This window comes from Chanodichthys erythropterus, chromosome 7, assembly GCF_024489055.1.
Source record: "Chanodichthys erythropterus isolate Z2021 chromosome 7, ASM2448905v1, whole genome shotgun sequence".
NCBI lineage: Eukaryota > Metazoa > Chordata > Actinopteri > Cypriniformes > Xenocyprididae > Chanodichthys > Chanodichthys erythropterus.
Window position 1 is genome coordinate 11328526 of NC_090227.1, and position 19315 is coordinate 11347840.

The following is a 19315-nucleotide window of genomic DNA, read 5'->3' on the forward strand; positions in this document are numbered from 1 at the left end:
GAATGACTCATTTATTCTGTTTAATGACTGTTCTGTTCTGTTTAATGACTCAATTATTATTAACTTAATCTGTATAGCTACAGCAAAAGAAATTATGCCATAGCAATAAACACAATTAAACCGGACAATATATAACAATTTAGCCATTAAAAACATGAATGTAATGGTGTCGCGAATCCAGCCGCTTCGCGAAATGCTTCTGGTGTGAGTTGACACAGAGGACGGAACAAAACTATGCCGAAGTAGGGTGACCACCTGTCCCGCTTTGCGTTGTACCGCACAGCATTTTGACTCAATGTCCCGCATTTTCATCAGTCTGTTGGTTTTCACTTATAATATTAAGAAAACGTGCATGCGTTCCTTTGCCTTTAAAGAAAGCAATTTATTTATTATTTTTGCTGCGTAGTTTTTCACCTAACTTACCAGCGCTTCGACAGAAGTAACATCCCAACAGCCGTTTTTTTTAAATCCTATATCCAATGGTTGAAAGAAAGGAGTAAACACGGTCACTAGTTGGTTGTGACGGCTGTCAATCCAAATGTGGAGCGGAGTTGGACTTGGTCAGAACTGTTTCAAAAATAGGGTGACCAGGCCGGTTTTTGGTGTTCTGTCCCCGGGAATGTCCCCGTTTTACATATTGCTTAAAACAACCCGCATATACATTGCAAAAAGACCGACGAGCGTAGGCTACAGCAGCCTGCTGGAGAAATTGTGTAGTGATCATGTTCTCCAACAGAAGGGGCTGTGCAGCTACACTTGGTCGCGCGCGCCTATAGTTCATGAGGAACGTGATCTGGATCTGATCTGGACCAGAGCAAAGCGCCATTAATAGTTATCTGCATGATGCCTGATGCATTAAGGTCGGTGATATTTAATTTAAATGACATGTAAAATAAAGACATACAGTGTGATGTAATGGCGTTTTCTGGAAGGGACTAAAGAACAAGGTATTTTTTATAAGCTGAAAGGTATAATACAAATGTTTTTATTATGTTAGATAGGCATTATAACAGCTTCAGGTTGTGTTTTAGTGTTGGTAACATGTCCCACATTGTCCCACACAAACTTAGCAATCGTCCCACATTTGGTTTGTTTGATGGTGGTCACCCTATGCCGAAGCCGTAACGCAACGCACACGCGTGCAGTGTAAACGAGGGGTTACACTTGTGCTGTGATTACGCTACTTTTGAGATGGTTTTGTTGCGCAGACCTAGCAACCCTCCACTCCAAAGCCACCCTTTCATGCACTCCGAAGTGTGTATTCGCGTCTGCTGATACTTAAATGAATATGGATAGCTGCTTACCTTTTTGACTTGGTTAAATATTCACATTCTTCATGGTATCGTTTATATTTTATCCTATTTAATTATAATTTGGTGTTTTCACTTCAGCTTTGTAGTATTCGGTTCACAATGTTGATCTGGTTACCATGAGAACAGTGTCACGTGCTGCTGCTTCAGCCATTGGTAGAAAATGTCCAAATAAAATAAATGTGTTCAACAACCTTACAGAAGTCGAATCCATTTATTTGTTGGAAGCGTGTAAATGTAACTAGTTTTAATGTCGTCTTTGTAAATATTCACTTTCCCATATGACCACGGAGGAGAATCGGAGGGTCACGTTCAGGACACAGACACGCTGTATTTTTGTATTTATTTCAACAAATGACAACCAAAATCAAACCCATAGAAGCTCGTGAACAGTTTTGAAGTGGCTGTGTGCAGATAGGCGAATCATTCACAAGCCGAGTACTCTAACATAATGTTAATTATTACACAAAAACCAAATACAAAACTCTGCAAAGTATGTGATTATTTTGAGTAAAAGGCAGTGGGTTTATTTAGTGACATTAGGCTATTACATGTGCTAGTCGTCTTCCCTCACCTTTTCAACCAAGGCGAAAATTGTCTATTATCGTGCATTTTTTTACACGAACGAGAGTTCCTATTACAATTCTCGATTCAGCATAAATGACCTACGATGGCGACATTTTTTACAATCACAACAGAAAATCAAAATACTGCTCTAACTTCACTAGTAGAAAGGCAGAGCGATATAAACAAACCCAGACTAGAACTGAACACGGCGTGGGCAGCTTCACATCCTCTGCGTCCTCGATGGCAGGAAAGTCTTTTAATTCAGCTGAAAAGTCGCTCATCTTTATAACATAAGGATCGCGTCCAACATATGTTGTGATTTTCTGTTTATACCTTTCTAAACCAGCAAAGAAAGGACTTACCACATCTTTTCCATTCTAATTTTCATTGCTTGCCCTCCACCGGAATTTCGCGCGTCACCAGAACCACGTAATTGCAAACAACCTATTGGGACACAGCTTCTGATTGGCTGAATTGTAGAGCTTTGTAATCGAGGTAAATGTATTTAAGACCACAACATAGTGTGCAGCATTCTTAATCGGTCAGGTTATTCAAGGAACCAAAACACATTTGTTTTTCATCCATTTGCTGTTTGGAATTCTGATTCATTTCAGGTTTGTAAGATTTTATTTTATGACAGGGGAGAGTGGGGAGTGTTGGGGGGGTAAGCACATGGAACCTTAAAATGCTATGGGAAAAAAGTTATTGTACTATATAGCTACAGGGAAAAGTTGTAAAAGATCTAACCAGACATTTCATGTAATTATTACTGTAAAATGTAGTTAATGATATAGTTTTTAAGTAAGTAAAAAAGAACAAATATAATTTATTTAAATATAATTTATCAAAATTATGTTAACTGTAAACTGATATTCCTTTTGTGACACTCCACATTTGAAAGTATTTTGTTTATAATCATGTTTCTTAATAGTTTTTGTTATCTGACAGTGCACATGAGCACACCCCCTCAGAACAAATACAAAATATGTATTTTCTTTATTATTACTAATACAATTCATGCAAAGATGGCAAAACTAAAATATATTAAACATATACATATTAAAAACTGAGAAATATGTCATTAATAGCCATAAAATAAGTAAATCTTTTTTTTTTTTTTTTTTTTTTCAAAATGTTTAAATTAAGGATTGCAGAAATGAGTACACCCTAGATTTAATTCAACAAATGTATAATATTCCAGTATCTGTCCTGTTTAACTGATGAGCTACTTAAGTGCCCTGATCTTTAATGGGGAATGTTGCTCAACTCGTCTCCACAGAATCCCCTGCAGGTGCTCAAGAGTGTTAAGAATGAATGCAATACATTTTTGTTTTTCACCTTGGGAGAATGCATATCCTCATTGCCATGTTGAAAAAAAAAATCCCAACAATGCAGGGAATGAGGAAAGGTTAACTTCTTCTGTTTCAAGTTTGTGTATTAAATTACACAGTGGTGTGGGAATTCATGACAGCATTGATAAAGCACAACTCCCTCATACCTTCAGTCTTACTTTGTGAGATAAACAGTCACTCTTTTTATAGCTTTTGCTGGCTCTGAGACTCTCCTGACAGTTATCTCCCAATTAGTTCCATTGTTGTCAGCATTAAGTCTGAGAATGATTCAGTGGGCTATATAACACTTTTAATTGTCAATACATTACTTCTCTTTAAATGTTTTGGTTTAACATACTACCTCTTGATCAAACATTGCCTTGAACTTGTACCAGAATAAAATGATTTTATTTTATTTAGTAACTTTTTGTATTCATTTTTGCTACACAACATTTTATCACCTTGATAAGATTTTTTTTTTTTTTTTCCTGAAAAATATTATTTATATAGATAGATAGATAGATAGATAGATAGATAGATAGATAGATAGATAGATAGATAGAGGGTTCAGGTCAGGGTACTGGGATGGCCATGGCAGAAGCTCCATTTTGTGCTCAGTGACACTTTTTTGTGTTGGTTTTGATGTTTGTTTTGGATCATTTGATGGAAGATCTAATCATATATATATAATATTCTGCAATGACTTATAAACTTATATCACTTATTATAATATGAGAATGATTATTGTTTAGATCTGTAATAGATTAGTATTGCATTATTTTTTTTAATCTAGAAAATATTTAGGAGTATAGCACTTTATCCAGGTATAACCCTTTATCCTTTATGTTACCTTCTTGTCCACATGATTTGGTCAAAATAATCTTATCATTTGTCTCTTTAAAGGAGGATAACTGGCTTGAAAGAAGAACCTTGAAAGAAGGGAGACGAATCTGAAAACCTGATAATTTTAGAAGACCCACTTCATATCCTTGCAATTTAAAATTGAGCAACATGGGTAAGAATTATTTTTTTCAATACAATAACATCAATATCCTATATATGCAAATATATTTGATTTTTATATGATGATATTTGGTGATGATTTTTTTTTTTATATTGTTGCACTGGCAGGAAAAGCAGCAGCAGGAGAAGAACCGAGGGGAACTCTACTATCACCACGAACATTAACATTGATAGTTGTAATAGTTGTAGCAATAGTAGTAATTTATGCATTTATGTTAACATTAGCTGAAGTAGTAGTAGGAGCAGCAGCAGGAGCAGCAGCTGGAGTATGCATTTTACAATTACTGTGGGAAGAAAAAGAAAGAAAAGAACCAGTAGCAGTAGTAGTAACAGCAGTAGCAGGAGGCGTAGCAGGAGCAGCAGCAGCAAATTTGCGATTAATGGTAGGAGCATACTCACTAACAGGATCAGCAATAGTTGGAGCGATAGCAGGAGCTGCAATTGTAGCAATATCAAAAAAACTGTTACAATATGTTATACAAAAAATACAGTGGATAATAAAACACTTTAAGACATTGGAAATAGTGTCTCTAGTGGGGGCAATTGCGGCAATAGCATTATGGGCAAGAAATAAAATAAAGTGGTTGGGAGATCAAATAAAGAAGGCAGTAGACAAAGTAAAGAATGCAGTACAATCGAGTAAAGAAGCTGCCAAAGTAAAACAAACACAATCGACTAAACAAGATGCAGCCAGATTACCATCAACGGGAGGATCGGGATCAACAGCAATACCAGGAGCAGGATTAGAAGCAGGAGCAGGAGCAGTATTAGCAGCAGCAGGAGCAGGATTAGCAGCAGTAGGAGCAGGATTAGCAGCAGCAGCAGCACCAGGATCAGCAGAAAGACAAGATAAGGACAGATTAGCATCAATGGGAAGATCGGGATCAACAGCAATACCAGGAGCAGGAGCAGGATTAGCAGCAGCAGCACCAGGATCAGCAGAAAGACAAGATAAGGACAGATTAGCATCAATGGGAGGATCGGGATTAACAGCAATACCAGCAGCAGGATTAGGATTAGCAGCAGCAGCAGCAGCAGCAGGATTAGGATTAGCAGCAGCAGCAGGATTAGGATTAGCAGCAGCAGCAGCATCAGGATTAGGATTAGCAGTAGCAGCACCAGGATTAGCAGACAGATTAGGACAAGCTGCAGACAGATTAGCATCAATGGGAGGATCGGGATTAAAAGCAATACCAGCAGCAGCATTAGGATTAGCAGCAGCAGCAGCAGGATTAGCAGCAATAGGGACATCAGTATCGGGATTATTTGGAGGGTTACTGGGACTTGTGTTAGTACTTGCAGTAGGAATTACAATCTTTGGATTGCACTCGAAAGAACAATCACAAGGACAATCACAAGCAACAGATGTCGGGTTACAAGTTGCTTTTTTTGTTTTTTTGCTTTTTGTTTTAATTTGTTTTCTTGTTTCCTCAATGGGTTTGTTGCGATTTTGCTGTTTGTTGTTGTTTCTTTCTCTTTTCCTATGTATTCTGCTGCACAACCGCTCTGAAAGGAACTGATCATGTTCACCAAGAAGGCCAGCATAAAAACCAGCTGATGCCTCAGGGAAAAAAAAAAAAAAGAGACTTATACATGTTATCTCCGTATTTACAATTCTTTAAAGCCTTTAGCTACTGCCTACAAACTCTAGATGCTTCTCTGAAAACCGAAATTAACTCACTCCCACTAAACATTTACTCTTTAAAATTATTGTTCCTGGAAAGTTGACACCAGTGTGACTAAAAGTTTACTAAGAAGTATTTCCTTCTCCTTCTTCTCCTTCCTCTTCTTCTTTTAAGATTTATTGGAGTTTGTCAAACAGTGAAATGGATCATTACTGCTACCTACTGGTATGGAGTGTGGACCAAAATGTCTGTTATCTACATTTTATTTTATATGTAGAAAAAACTATATCTGTAGACCTATTTTGTGTTTGCAAACAGCGATAACATTTTTTGTGTGTGTGTGTGGGCGGAGCGTACCTAGTGACAGAAATAGTTCTGCAGTTGCAGACTGTGGAAGCCACAGAATAAAATAATAAAATAACTTATGTTATAGACTATGCTTAAAATTAAAAATGTTCTTTCATGCTATAAATTCTATGTATGTATGTCCCCTATGTACTGCATATGGGAATATTTTGTAGACTTACAGTTTACATCAAATTCTTGCTTTAATAGTAGACTAATCAATGCAGGTTTCATCCGTCCAGTCTGTGACTTGCAACATATAAACATATCCGTTTAGCTTCAAAGGGCGTCTTCAAGGATGGTATTCTATAAAAATGAAGACTATATTGTTTTGCATTCCGATTCGATCATACAAAGACACAAAACATTTTTCTCTTATTCGATCTTCCTCAAACCTCATTTCTCCCACTTTTCTTTGGATCCTGTGAAACCATTGCCCTTTTCTTGCATCTTCCCTTTCCCACCTTTTTTTCAGTCTCTTTTTAGTAATGCCCTTGACTTCTGCCCTGCTGATGCTGCAAATCACTGTGATCACTTAGTGACTTCCTTTGCTACCTTATCTGCCATTTTATTTCCCTGATCCCCAGTGTGTACTGGTACCCACAAAAATACTACTGTAAGCCACATCATTTGTATTCTGTATGTTTCTTGATTCTCTATCAAAATCTCTATCTGGTGTGTTTCTAAATGACTGCACTGTAAACTGATGAGCTTGAGCCTAAACAATGATTGCTTTTAGTGGTCTTAGATCCTATAATAGCAATATTGCAAGCATTTCTCCTGTGTAAACTGTTAATCTCTTAGTGATCCTTTTGAAATATGAAATTCTGCAACAATAAATGCTGAATCACCTGAATTCTTTGATGCATCTCGAGTTACCAGTTCAGGTAACAAGAACCCTACAATTTAGTGTGCCTCCTCTATTTTAAAACCCACCAGCTGCCCCTGCATCTCTGTACCAATAAAATGTGCATCACTTTACATTTTACTACCAAATTATGTGTAACAGCTAATGAATTTAAATTACACTGGAAGGTTTTCTCCGATCTCGCAATTTCAGGGCTCGAGAGTTCCAGAGTATGATGAACAAAGGAATACACTTGGCCTCAAATACTCACAGTTTTGAAGCTATATTAGAGTGGGCATTGGGACAGGCCATGTGTTTTGTTATAGGGAAGTTATAGAGGTCCAAAAATTAAATAAGCCAACTTCAATTTTTCACTTGTTAAATTTTTTTTTTTACTCCTAGTGCTGGGGCATTAGATGAGAAATTGGTGTCTAGTTTGTTACAAATCCTGATTTTGAAAAGTTTAATTTTAAATGAATTTTGCTACCAAGTATTGTTCTTGCTGTGATTGTGCATTACTTGATGTAAAAAAACAAAAAAAACAAACAACCCAAATCAATTGAAGAAATTGCTTCACAAAATTATTCCCTGTTTTGAAGTAACTGGTTTCAAATAGTTTTATTTATTTATTTTTTTACTATTTCCTTAAAACAATTTAAAATGAAAAGATGGTGGTGGGTGGCATAATGATTTGTAAGGTAAGTGACCCCAGTAAGCCTACGTACCAAATATAAAACCACTTTTTTTTATTTTTAAATATAAAGAATTCTAAAACTTTTTTCTGTTTTGACAATGCTTTTAAGTAGAAGTTCGCTTGTGGTGGCATTCCTCCTTGTTATCTGTCTCTTACTATGGTTTAGTGCTCTTAAAAAAAATGAAGTGCTAGCTATAGGTCTTTGGTAAAGTGCCTTGACTCAGGGTATAAGCTATTCTCCCCAAATATCCCCTAAACCTACCCATCAGAAAACTATTTACATTTTTACATTTTCAAAAACACCATTCTGTATGATGTATAAGCTGGTTTCCCCATTGGGGCCAAGAAATGTCCAAACAAGATCAAACATTTTTGGTATTACTATCCTTGTGGGGGTATCTGACCCCAGAATGTAGGGAATGCCTGAACAACACACACACTGTCTGCCTTACTATCATTGTGGGGACTCTCCATAGACAAAATGGTTTTTATAATAGACAAACTGTATATTCTATCCCCTTATAATAACCCTACCCATCACAGAAAACGTTCTGCATTTTTACATTTAAAAAAAAAAAAAAAAAAAAAAATCTGTATGATTTATAAGCTTGTTTCCTCATGAGGACCTCAACTTCGGTCCCCACTGGGATAGAAAATCATACACGCACACACGCACATGCACACACACTTGTGTTTGCATTTGTAAGTAGTCTAAAACAGAACACAAACATATGCATGCTTAAAGGTAATTTTATAGATACAATATATAATTCTTTTATTTAAGATCTGAATTTGAAAGACAAAAATACATGGTATGATTGAAACATCTTGCACTACATCATAATGTTTTGCACAACAGGCATCACATGTGCAGTAAATGAAAGTTCAATTTAAATATTAAATAACTGATGACAAAAAAAAGTAAATATGTAAACACTAAGCTAGTAAGATATTTGTTTTTCTATTGCAACACTTCCGATTAAAGTGGTTGGTAACAGTACAAAGAAAGAAGTAATTGAACAAAACTCATTTTCTTCCAGTTGTGGTGAAAAAACACAGTGCTCTTCAAACATCCTTGCAGTAATTCAGTTACTTGACTTTTGTTAAAAAAAAAAAAAAATGGTCCATGGATTTATTTTTTCTGCTTCATTTCTGCTCACCCCATTCCAAACATCTGGTAATAAACCTAAATGAACTCCCAACCATCTGTTGTTTTAAACCAAAGCACTGACGATTCATTGGTGTGTATTTTTAGGAAAGGGGCATTAATGCGAACAGTCCTTCTGTGCAAGTGAGTGTGCGTTAGTGGGCTTCTCTATTTTTAATTCCCGTATTAGAAGATGACAGATTTTGATTTAGTATAGTAAGGCCCCTATGCTGGATTAAGATCAGAATAGACTAGACTAGATTAAATTAGCATCTGGGAGAGAAAGGGGGGTCGGCAGGTGACTCTGTGAATGACTTGAGCTCATAGGCAGCACCACTGTCCACTTCCATGGATTTACGGGAAAAAAGGAGCCGGATGTCCCGATGGAGGTAGATCTTTCCAGATTTGGAGCTCTGGAACCTGAGAGACAAATGGATGAGAGAAAGAAAGAGCAAACAGTTAATAAGAGTAACTAGTGTCATGCATACAACAATTGATCAGACATATTTTGTTTAAACCACTAGGTGGCAAATACAGCAAGCTAACAGTTTCTTTGTCTTCCTCAAGGGGGCGCTTGATGGCTCAGAATGTTGAATCCTTGGTGGAGTCTTACTTCAAAAGAGCAACTATTTTGATGGGATACATTATTGATACTATACAAAACATTAAACTGCAAAAGTATCATTATTTGAACGTGTTTATTAAAAAGGTTGGTGCCTGACATACAATTAAATATCTTGCACTAAGTCCAAATAGTGTTAAATGCCAAATGCAAATAGCGATAGATGCTATTTATTGAGCTATTGAAAATAGCTGTATTTTTTAAACATAAATATTTTTTAGATACACTTCAGTGTATTATAGTACATTATACAACAGTATGCAATAATAACAACATATTGAGTGTAAATGATTATATTTATTAAAATCATGAAATGGATGCGGCCTTATTAGGACAATAAAGTCCTCCCCATACCTACTCCTGACCCTACACAATAAAACTTTATTTCTACTATTAAATACCCGTTCTTTCCACTTTTCGAACCTTTTCTTCATTTTTATTTAAAACTTTCTGATCTGATATGTAATGGGAAAAGGGAGAAATGGGTCAATTGCGTCAAAAGTTACCACCACCCACATTACTCTCCATGCCACTGAATCTGTTATTTGGCAAGATTCTTTTATAAATTTGTCTGGCCCAACCAGACAGTGGGGGGCGGAGTTAATGTAAAAAGTTAGTGTCAATAGCCTCTGCTAACAATTTACACTTAGTGTGAATAGACGTTCCGTTAAAAAATCTTTAAAAGATTCTTATCCAGTAATCAAAAAGGACTGATAAGCACTGAAAAAAAGCATTTCATGCTATTTATGAAGCAGTGATCTAAATAATAATTTAATTATTAATAATTATAATTATTTTTAATTATACATTTAATTAAATAAATAAATCAATGCCTAGGCTGTCATTTCCAGGGACCTTTTCCTCACTAATTTCATGCTAATTCTACTCACTTATTCTTTTTATATGGGTTGAACACATGAGAAATATCTACATGAGTGATGCAACAAAAGTTCATGGCCCACTGGGCCTAAATCTGAAACCCAAAATGCTAATTTTTAATATAGAACAACTATGAATTACATTCATATAATTACATTCATATAATGATAATGTAACTATGAATTACATTCATAGTTACATTATCATTATTTCTATATAAATATCAATGTAAGTTATATATTTTTCCAAAAGTGATTGCACTTGTTACCTTTAAAGGGTTAGTTCACCCAAAAATTAAAAATTCTCTCATTAACTACTCACTCTCATGTCGTTCCACACCTGTAAGACCTGTAAGAACAAAAAATAAGATATTTTTGATGAAATCCGAGAGGTATAGGACTCATCTATAGACAGCACTTTAACCACCATTTTCAAGGCCCAGAAAGGTACTAAAGACATTGTTATGCTGTTTACGTTCAGCGCTTTCAGGTTCTACGTCAGAACGCAGGCTCAGTATCAGCAGAGGCTGTTCACGTGAGCAGCATTTGTGTGATACTGACGCAGGAGCCGGCCAATAATGACTTGGCGTTCTGACTTAGAACCTGGAAGTGCTAGATGTAAACAGCGTATGAGAATGACACAGAAGAGAAGATATTTGTTGAATAAAGTCGTTTTTTTGTTTGTTTGTTTTTGTGCACAAAAAGTATTTTCATCGCTTCATAAAATTAAGGTTGAACCAGTGCAGCCGCATCGACTGTTTTAACTGTCTTTAGCACCTTTCTGGACCTTGAAAGTGGTGGTTAAATTGCTGTCTATGGGCGAGTCATATTCCTCCCGGATTTCATCAACAATATCTTAATTTGTGTTCCGAAGATGAACGAAGGACTTACGGGTGTGGAACGACATGAGGGTGAGTAATTAATGACAGAATGTTCATTATAATACAACTTCTGGGGGCTCCTAGTGAAAATAAGTATACATCATGAATAGGAAGCCACAGGCCACAAGGTACCTTTTGTGAAAGTGTGGTCTAGACCAAAAGCTCTATGACCATTTTACAGTAAACACTGAACATTTAAGCCCCGTATGCCTGAATGAAAATAAGTGAGGACTCAGGGTGACCGGCTTGACGCCATGGTACTGACCTCAGATGGACGAGGTAGCGGAGGGTTCGTCCTTGCCCCAGTGGGGACGGCTTTTTGTTGTTATGTCCATTGAACTCGCGTTTGACTGGGACTGAGAAGGTTCTCTGCCGCAGGAATGTCTGATGGCTGGCGGGCATTTCTCTCAGATCATACATCACCACAAACATCTTCACCACTGTCTTATTGGGGTTAAATAAGGTCTGACATACGGAGACAAAAGACAAAACATCCGCTGAGCATCAAAGTTACAGAATCCAAAGCAGAAAGCATGCATGCAAATCCAGTACAATAACAGTCAGTGAGCATTTCATCAGTAACACATGAGCAGAGAAACCATCAAAACCTCTAATAAAAAAACGTATTTCACGATCGTCCAAAATCATTAAATAAAAACAGTGAATCAGAGCAATTTGTTCATGACTAATGAAAATCTTCCAAGCACAAGTATCGACAACATTTGTGTCTTAAAATCAGTTACCATGGTAAAGTCTGTTCCTTTAATTATTGTTTTAAGATTTACACCAGATATGAAAGGTTAGTAAGTTATTATTATTATTATTATTTTTTTTTTACCATTGTTCTGTTTGCATGTAAATGTAATTCCTACACATTCACCAGTAGAGGGCACATCTGTAAACAATTTTAATAGTTGACATTCTCCTTTGTTCTCAGAGTACTGTCTGATGGTTATTACACACACTTGTGAGTAGTTATTACTCATTTGCAAAAGTGTGTCATTACCATGACACATAGTGTGTAAGCAGATAATTATGTATGTATTTAAAATAATCTGATGAATCTTACCACTTGAATGGTTCCTGAAGGAGGTACTCGATATCCCCTCTTACCGAGGGACTCCAAGTTTATGACACCCTGGAGAGAAACCAGAGAATTCAATCAATAAATAGTATGAGCCTTTTAAATCATTTAAAAAATTATTATTGCCTCCTTAACAGATGTTTGTATTACAATTCTCTGTACAACTACACAAACCTCAAAAAAAAAAAAAAAAAAAAGGGGGTATTTTGGGCAGCATTCAAAATACTGCCTAAGAAATTTTACTTTAACATATTCAAAACAAGTACACAAAATATGTAAGAAACTCAGCTTGGGTTATTACCATGTAGGGGGAAGGTGCGTTATCATCAGAGACGCTGTAGAATGACACGTCCACAGGTAAGGTCATGTGACTGGGGCAGAAGGTTCCGCTGGCACCCACCTCTGCTGTGAAACCCTCAACAGTTCCCAACGGCTCCAAGCGGTAATTCAGAACACACTCCTACACAAAAACACAAAGATATACACATCAACACACACAAAGAAACATCTGTCATCTGGGTATGTGCTCATTTGGAAAAAAAAGGTATAAAAATAAACCAAATAAGTTAATTAAATTATAAAAATGCTGGAAGATTTCTGTTAGGGTTATAGTGTGGGTTAGGCAACAGTATTTTTTAACTAGCTGTATATAAAAACAACAGAAGTCTATGCAATGTCCCCTTTTAGATAAGTAACTATATGTTTGTGTGTGTGTGTGTGTGTGTGTGTGTGTGTGTGTGTGTGTGTATGTGTGTGTTCTGGCATATGTGGATTTCGAGGACACAAATGAATATAATGGCATGGGTGTTACAACATATGAGGACACTTCCTGTGTCCTTGTAAACCAAATGGCTTTAAAGGTGCCATCGAATTGAAAATTGAATTTAACTCGGCATAGCTGAATAACAAGAGTTCAGTACATGGACATGACATACAGTGAGTCTCAAACTCCATTGTTTCCTCCTTCTTATATAAATCTCATTTAAAAGACCTCAGAAGAACAGGCGAATCTCAACATAACACCGACTGTTACGTAACAGTAGGGGTGTACGCCCCCAATATTTACATATGCCAACCCATGATCGAGGCATTACACAAGGGCAGCCAGTATTAACGTCTGGATGTGCACAGCTGAATCATCAGACTAGGTAAGCAAGCAAGAACAATAGCAAAAAATGGCAAATGGAGCGGTAATAACTGACATGATATCATGATATTTTTAGTGATATTTGTAAATTGTCTTTCTAAATGTTTCGTTAGCATGTTGCTAATGTACTGTTAAATGTGGTTAAAGTTACCATCGTTTCTTACTGTATTCACGGAGACAAGAGCCATCGCTATTTTCATTTTTTAAACACTTGCAGTCTGTATAATGCATAAACACATCTTCATTATTTATAAATCTCTCCAACAGTGTGTAATGTTAGCTTTAGCCATGGAGCACTATCAAACTCGTTCAGAATCAAATGTAAACATCCAAATAAATACTTACGCGATTAGACACGTTGCATGACGAACACTTTGTAAAAATCCATTTTGAGGGTTATATTAACTGTGTGAACTTTGTACATGCACTGTTTAAGGCAAGCGCGAGCTCCGTGGGCGGGGAGCGTGAGCATTTAAAGGGGCCGCAGCCCTGAATCGGCTCATATTTGATGATGCCCCAAAATAGGCAGTTAAAAAAATTTATTAAAAAAAAAAAAAAAATCTATGGGGTATTTTGAGCTGAAACTTCACAGACACATTCAGGGGACACCTTAGACTTCTATTATGTCTTTTAAAAAGACGTTCTAGGGCACCTTTAACTGTTTTTTTTTTATTATTATTAAAAAAAAATGAATAAAGTTTTCTGTGATGGGTAGGTTTGGGAGTAGGGTTAGTGTAGGGGAATAGAATATACAGTTAGTAGAGTATAAAAACCATTACGACTAGGGAGAGTCTCTGTAAACCACATGTAACAACGTGTGTGTGTGTGTGTCTGTGTGTGAAATAATTTGTCCATCTACCTCAAAGTTTCCTAAAAGGCTGAGGCTGGCGGGTGGAGCGCTAGCACTGAGGATCTGCTGCTGAGACTCATCACAGTCTTGTGATCTTTTCAAAACCCTGCAAACACAAACACAAAATTCAGTCAGCCATTTTGGGTAGTCTGTAGCTTTAGGGATAACTCTAGTGTATGTGTGCACAGCAGATGGCAGTGTATGTAGAAAAGTCTCAGTAAAGGAAATGTCAGTGAAATTTGGAACAATGGCACTACAGCAGGAAATAAAGTGAGGAAAAAAGTCATACCTCTTATTGGTTGCCCATGGCACACCTCTGCAATGAATCAGCGATGTGTCTAAATCAAAATATCCTGTCTGGCTTTTTCTTTGAGGAACCTGAGGGGGAAAAAAAGGAGGAAGCAGATGAACACATTTACATCTTTGTTTTGCAAGGTTGTGACCACTTGCAAAATGTACATTATATAAATATCTATTTTCTAACTGTACAAAACAATGTACCCAATTTACACTTGTACATATGTTCATTTACTGTCTAGATTTTTAGATTTGTAATTTGTTTTGGATATTTAATACAAACAAGTGCTTAAAGCTTTTGCAAATCAGAAAATATTTTGTGTGCTGTGATATAGTATCATATGATAAAACCATGGTATATCATCATCAACAAAAACATTTACTTATAAAGCACATTTAAACACAATCTAATCTGATCCAAAGTGCTGTACAATATGATTTAAGAGTACATTTAAAAATGCCAAATGAAAAAGCAAACCTCACATGAAATGGGGAGACTATTCCAAAGTTTGGAGCCTTATATACAAACAAGAGAATTTTAAAAAATTAACCCTGGAATTAACGGAAAGCCAGTGGAGGGACACTAGTATCGGGGAAATATGGTCCCACCAGTGAAGGTCCAATTATTGTATCTCACTATTCAGTCTTTACTCTGTTTGGTTATTGCCATGTGTTAATTTTTGCCTACCCTAATCATCAACTACCCATTAAATCCATGGGAAATTATTGGTTGATGAAAAGGTTGTTCATGCATCAATCACAGATCAAACCTAACCTAATCTGACTGGTTGATAGGAATGTTATTTCAGGACCAAAAAGGATGACAAAATCATAGTCATCATGGTATGTCAAAAAGAGGAAAACATAGTACTTTTTTATAGGCATGCTTCTGATCTTTTTTTAGTCTGTTCCTGTCTTTGAAAAAATGCTGAACAAAACAGTTCAGTTGTTTGTAACATTTAATGAAAACCAATAGAAAGTATGAGAATTACATCTGAGTGGATCTCATCTGAGAGAACAAGAGCACCACTCATCTGGAGTAACAGCACCAAACTCCCACACACAGTGAAAGCACTTGAGTCATATGGCACAAATCAGAACTCAGTCCACAGAGCAAAACTGACATCAGTATGATTTGAAAACACACATGGCTTAATTTGCAAAGAGTATTAATGGAAAGTATTATTAAAAACTTGAGTTACAGGGAGGAAGTTATTATTATAGGTCTATTCTGGCCCATGAGACTTCTTTAGCGAGTCATCTAGGAAGCACAGGAACTCTGTGGACAGCACTGAGACAAACAAGAAGTGATTCAGATGTGAGGCTAGATGAGTCACAGGCACAAAGGGTTTGGGGCCCTTTCAATATGATGCTGTGCTATAATCTATATATTGGAGGGAAACAGAGGGATCTGCGCTCTTACAGGGCTGGAGAGGAGAGGTAGGCCTGTGCAGGGGTGAAAGGCTTTTGTTGCAGTTCCGTCTATGGAGTGGCGATTCTGTTTCTTCCAGTTACTGCATGGCTTCAGAGGGGAGGGAGGATGTCTCTGATATTAAAAAGACAAGGAGGAGAAATTCAGCAGAGGACATTAGATAGGCAATGTAAGTGCTCTGATAGACTTGGTTTCAAAGGAATACTTTTTTTAAAAGGTTTTAAAACAAAACACACTCTTGAACTTAAAAATCGTAAGGTAGGAGAGACAATCAACTCACTGTATAATTGCTCTGGGCAGGGGAATGGGCAGGACTAGAGGTGTTGAAGGTAAGGTTGGCTGGTGTGCTAGAGGGGGACGCCCAGGGCTCCTGGTTCTCATCCTTCTCAGGACGAGTGAACCCATCCCGGACATGCTTTTCTGCTTCTTTCTCATGGATTGTCTCTTGGGTCTTGGAGGGCTGGAGGTATCCAGTCTGGGTCAGTCCATTCTCCTGAGGAGAGCTTGCATGGCTAGAGTTGTTTTTCAAGGAGGTCCAGGACTCTCTACTGGCATACTGTTGGTGATTATTTGCCGTTAAAGGCTGTGATTTTGTGACGCTGTGGTCTTCAAGTTTTGAGCTGGCCACCTCTAGTGGACTAGGGGAACAGTCTCGCTTACTGCGACTAGATTCAGGAGATCTGTAACATTTTGTTGCTTGAGACATACGAGGATCTGTGCTTGCCGCACCATTGGGTGCACTTGAAAACTTCTTATGGCTTGGTGGTGATATAAAGCCATTTGTCTGGGCTCCGTGGTTTGCGCCAACCTGTTCGTTGTGAGAGGTCTTCACTTTATAGGTGCCATTCAGGAGACTGTAGGAATGTTGCAGGCGCTCCTGAATCAACCTCGAAATGTCCTGAACAGCATCTGCAATCAGCGAACCCTCAGTGGACTGATCACTGAGTACCAGGCGCCTACATGTTGAGAGTTTTGGGGAAGTTTTTGATTCACGGTCAACTCCATCCAGCCGTTTTCTGCTTCTAGGGCTCATGGGGGTGTCAAAGAGAGAAGACCGGCTCCTCTCGGGGATTTCTGGACTGGTTCCATTGTGGTTTTGAGGCTGGGGGACTGGGAAGAGGGGTTCTTTGGATTTCTTCAAGCGCTCCTTATCCTGTGATGAGTTCCAGGTTGTTTTGTGTCCTGGAGGTTCTTGAGAAGTGAAGAGAGCATCAGGGAGATGGGGAGCTGTAGGATCGCAGAAATTCAGTCGCTGAGCAATGCGAGCGATGACTTCCTGTCTCTCCTGAAGCAAGGAACCAATGAGGGGGTTGGTTTCACCTGAGATGGACCTGGGGCTCGGACTGCGGGTAACTAAAGGGTCGGTGATGGAGAGTGATTTAAAACCACGAATTGGTGACTCCATGCTTGAGGTCTTTGGGCTCTCTGCCCCATTAGTACACAAGCTATATGCCTCCATAGGGGGGGTGTCCACACTGCCATTCAGCCGAGAATATAGCCACTTGACTGCTTTGCCTGGTGGGAGAGGGGACTCAGGGCGAGAGGGGCATTTACGGGTGTTAAGAGGGCTGTGAGGAGTAGGAGAAGGGTGTAGTGGTCTGGAGAAGAGTGGAGATCCTGGCAAACGGAGGGAACCGTGGTTCTCTCCAGCATGGTTACCACCCTCGCCACGCTCCAGGCCTCTCTTGCCCAAAAAAGCTAGACCTGAGTGGATGCTACATTTGAGTACAGGGTATTTGGGCTGGCGGGGCAAAGACTGAACCCGCACTTTGAGAGCGACGCTATGGGACACGTTTGGGACAGGGAAGGCATGTTCAGAGGGCGTTTGTGAGAAGTTCCATATCAGTTCTTCATCAGCTGCACTTATTCTGCAAAATATAGCAAATGGGATTGTCAAAAAACAATGTAAGGTCTTTCTTCCTTTCTCTCTTGACTGTCCTGACTTCCTGTTTCACCTGACCAAAACATGTAAAATCTTTTGGATGGTTTTATGAACCATTTACACAGTATTATTTTTCTCCTTATGTTTCATGAACAAGCCTCATGGAATCACAAACATACACATAGGCTGTGTTCCAAAACCTACTGAGAATCCTAGAGAAATACTGATTTTAAACAAAAATTTATATTTTATTCAATACCAATAATATTAATAAAGTCCTTCTGAAGCGAAGTGATGCGTTTGTGTAAGAAAAATATCCATATTTAACAAGTTATAAAGTAAAATATCAAGCTTCCACCAGACCGCCGTCGTCAGTTATGCTTTTTTTGTAAGTTGAATATGGAAGGCGGTCTGGCGGAAGCTAGATATTTTACTTTATAACTTGTTAAATATGGATATTTTTCTCACTTCGCTTCAGAAGGACTTTATTAACCCCCCGCAGCCGTGTGGAGTACGATCATAAAGGAGGGATTCACTTTCTTCAGCTTCATACTTGTTGTTTCCCGTTCACTGCCATTATTAAGCTTGGATGCGTCAGTATATTTATTAATATAACTCTGATTGTGTTCATCTGAAAAAAGAAAGTCATATACACCTAGGATGGCTTGAGGGTGAGTAAAGCTTAGGTTAATTTTCATTTTAAAGTGAACTAATCCAATCTAAGTCCATACCAGGAAAATGTCATCATTCTTTCCTACTCTTGAAAGAATTTTTTATGTGTAAATTATGTTACCTGTAAAGGATGTTTCTAGGTACAAGTCCGTGAGAGGCACTGAGCCATGCGCTCAGCTGCGAGAAAAACACGTAGGAACGCACGGCCAACAGCAAGGTTTTCTCCTCAATAAATCGATCTCCACTTCTGCAACAAATACCAAAACCACTTTATTATATTTCCCTAGACCTGTGTGAAAGAATATATATTAGAAGTACTGTAAGTGACGAGTATATGTCTTACTGTCTGGGCACTGGCTGTAAAGTCCATCTCTCTAGTAAGAGCGCATCTTGCTTTATTGCTGGGTCATTTAGGTCTGTGCAGTCTGTGGTCGGGCCTTCATCGCTATAGCAACAGTCAGGAAGCAGCATCACCTCGATCATGATGGGGATGTGATTGCGCCATAGTAACATGACCTCTGACCTTGTTCTCCTTGCTTGACGACACTGTATTAGGGAAAAAATATTTTTTTCTTTCTTTACTACATTGCACATGATGCAAAATAACCTAAACAGTATGCACAAGAACCTAAAGCTGACGTGCAATTTCCTTGTCACTAGTGGAAAAAAAAAATGGAATTG

The 19315-nt window shown here is 37.9% G+C and overlaps 1 protein-coding gene and 1 long non-coding RNA gene across 2 annotated transcripts in view; one reads left to right on the top strand and one right to left on the bottom strand.

Annotated features, from left to right (window-relative positions):
• The first annotated feature begins 821 nt into the window (after positions 1-821).
• Positions 822-4645, top strand: LOC137022608 (uncharacterized). Its single transcript, XR_010895407.1, has 3 exons — positions 822-947; positions 4112-4223; positions 4340-4645. It is a non-coding gene; the product is annotated as an uncharacterized lncRNA (long non-coding RNA).
• Positions 4646-8500: 3855 nt separating this feature from the next.
• The window catches only part of atosa (atos homolog A), a 47237-nt gene continuing 36422 nt past the window's right edge, over positions 8501-19315 (bottom strand). Inside the window, exons 3-12 of the mRNA XM_067389828.1 lie at positions 18978-19180; positions 18756-18881; positions 16361-17948; positions 16072-16194; positions 14641-14729; positions 14361-14457; positions 12656-12814; positions 12340-12408; positions 11536-11735; positions 8501-9309 (exon numbers count right to left, since the gene is read on the bottom strand). Of these exons, the coding sequence (XP_067245929.1) occupies positions 9156-9309; positions 11536-11735; positions 12340-12408; positions 12656-12814; positions 14361-14457; positions 14641-14729; positions 16072-16194; positions 16361-17948; positions 18756-18881; positions 18978-19180 (2808 nt within the window). The 3' untranslated portion in view covers positions 8501-9155. The remainder of the gene's footprint in view (positions 9310-11535; positions 11736-12339; positions 12409-12655; positions 12815-14360; positions 14458-14640; positions 14730-16071; positions 16195-16360; positions 17949-18755; positions 18882-18977; positions 19181-19315) is intronic.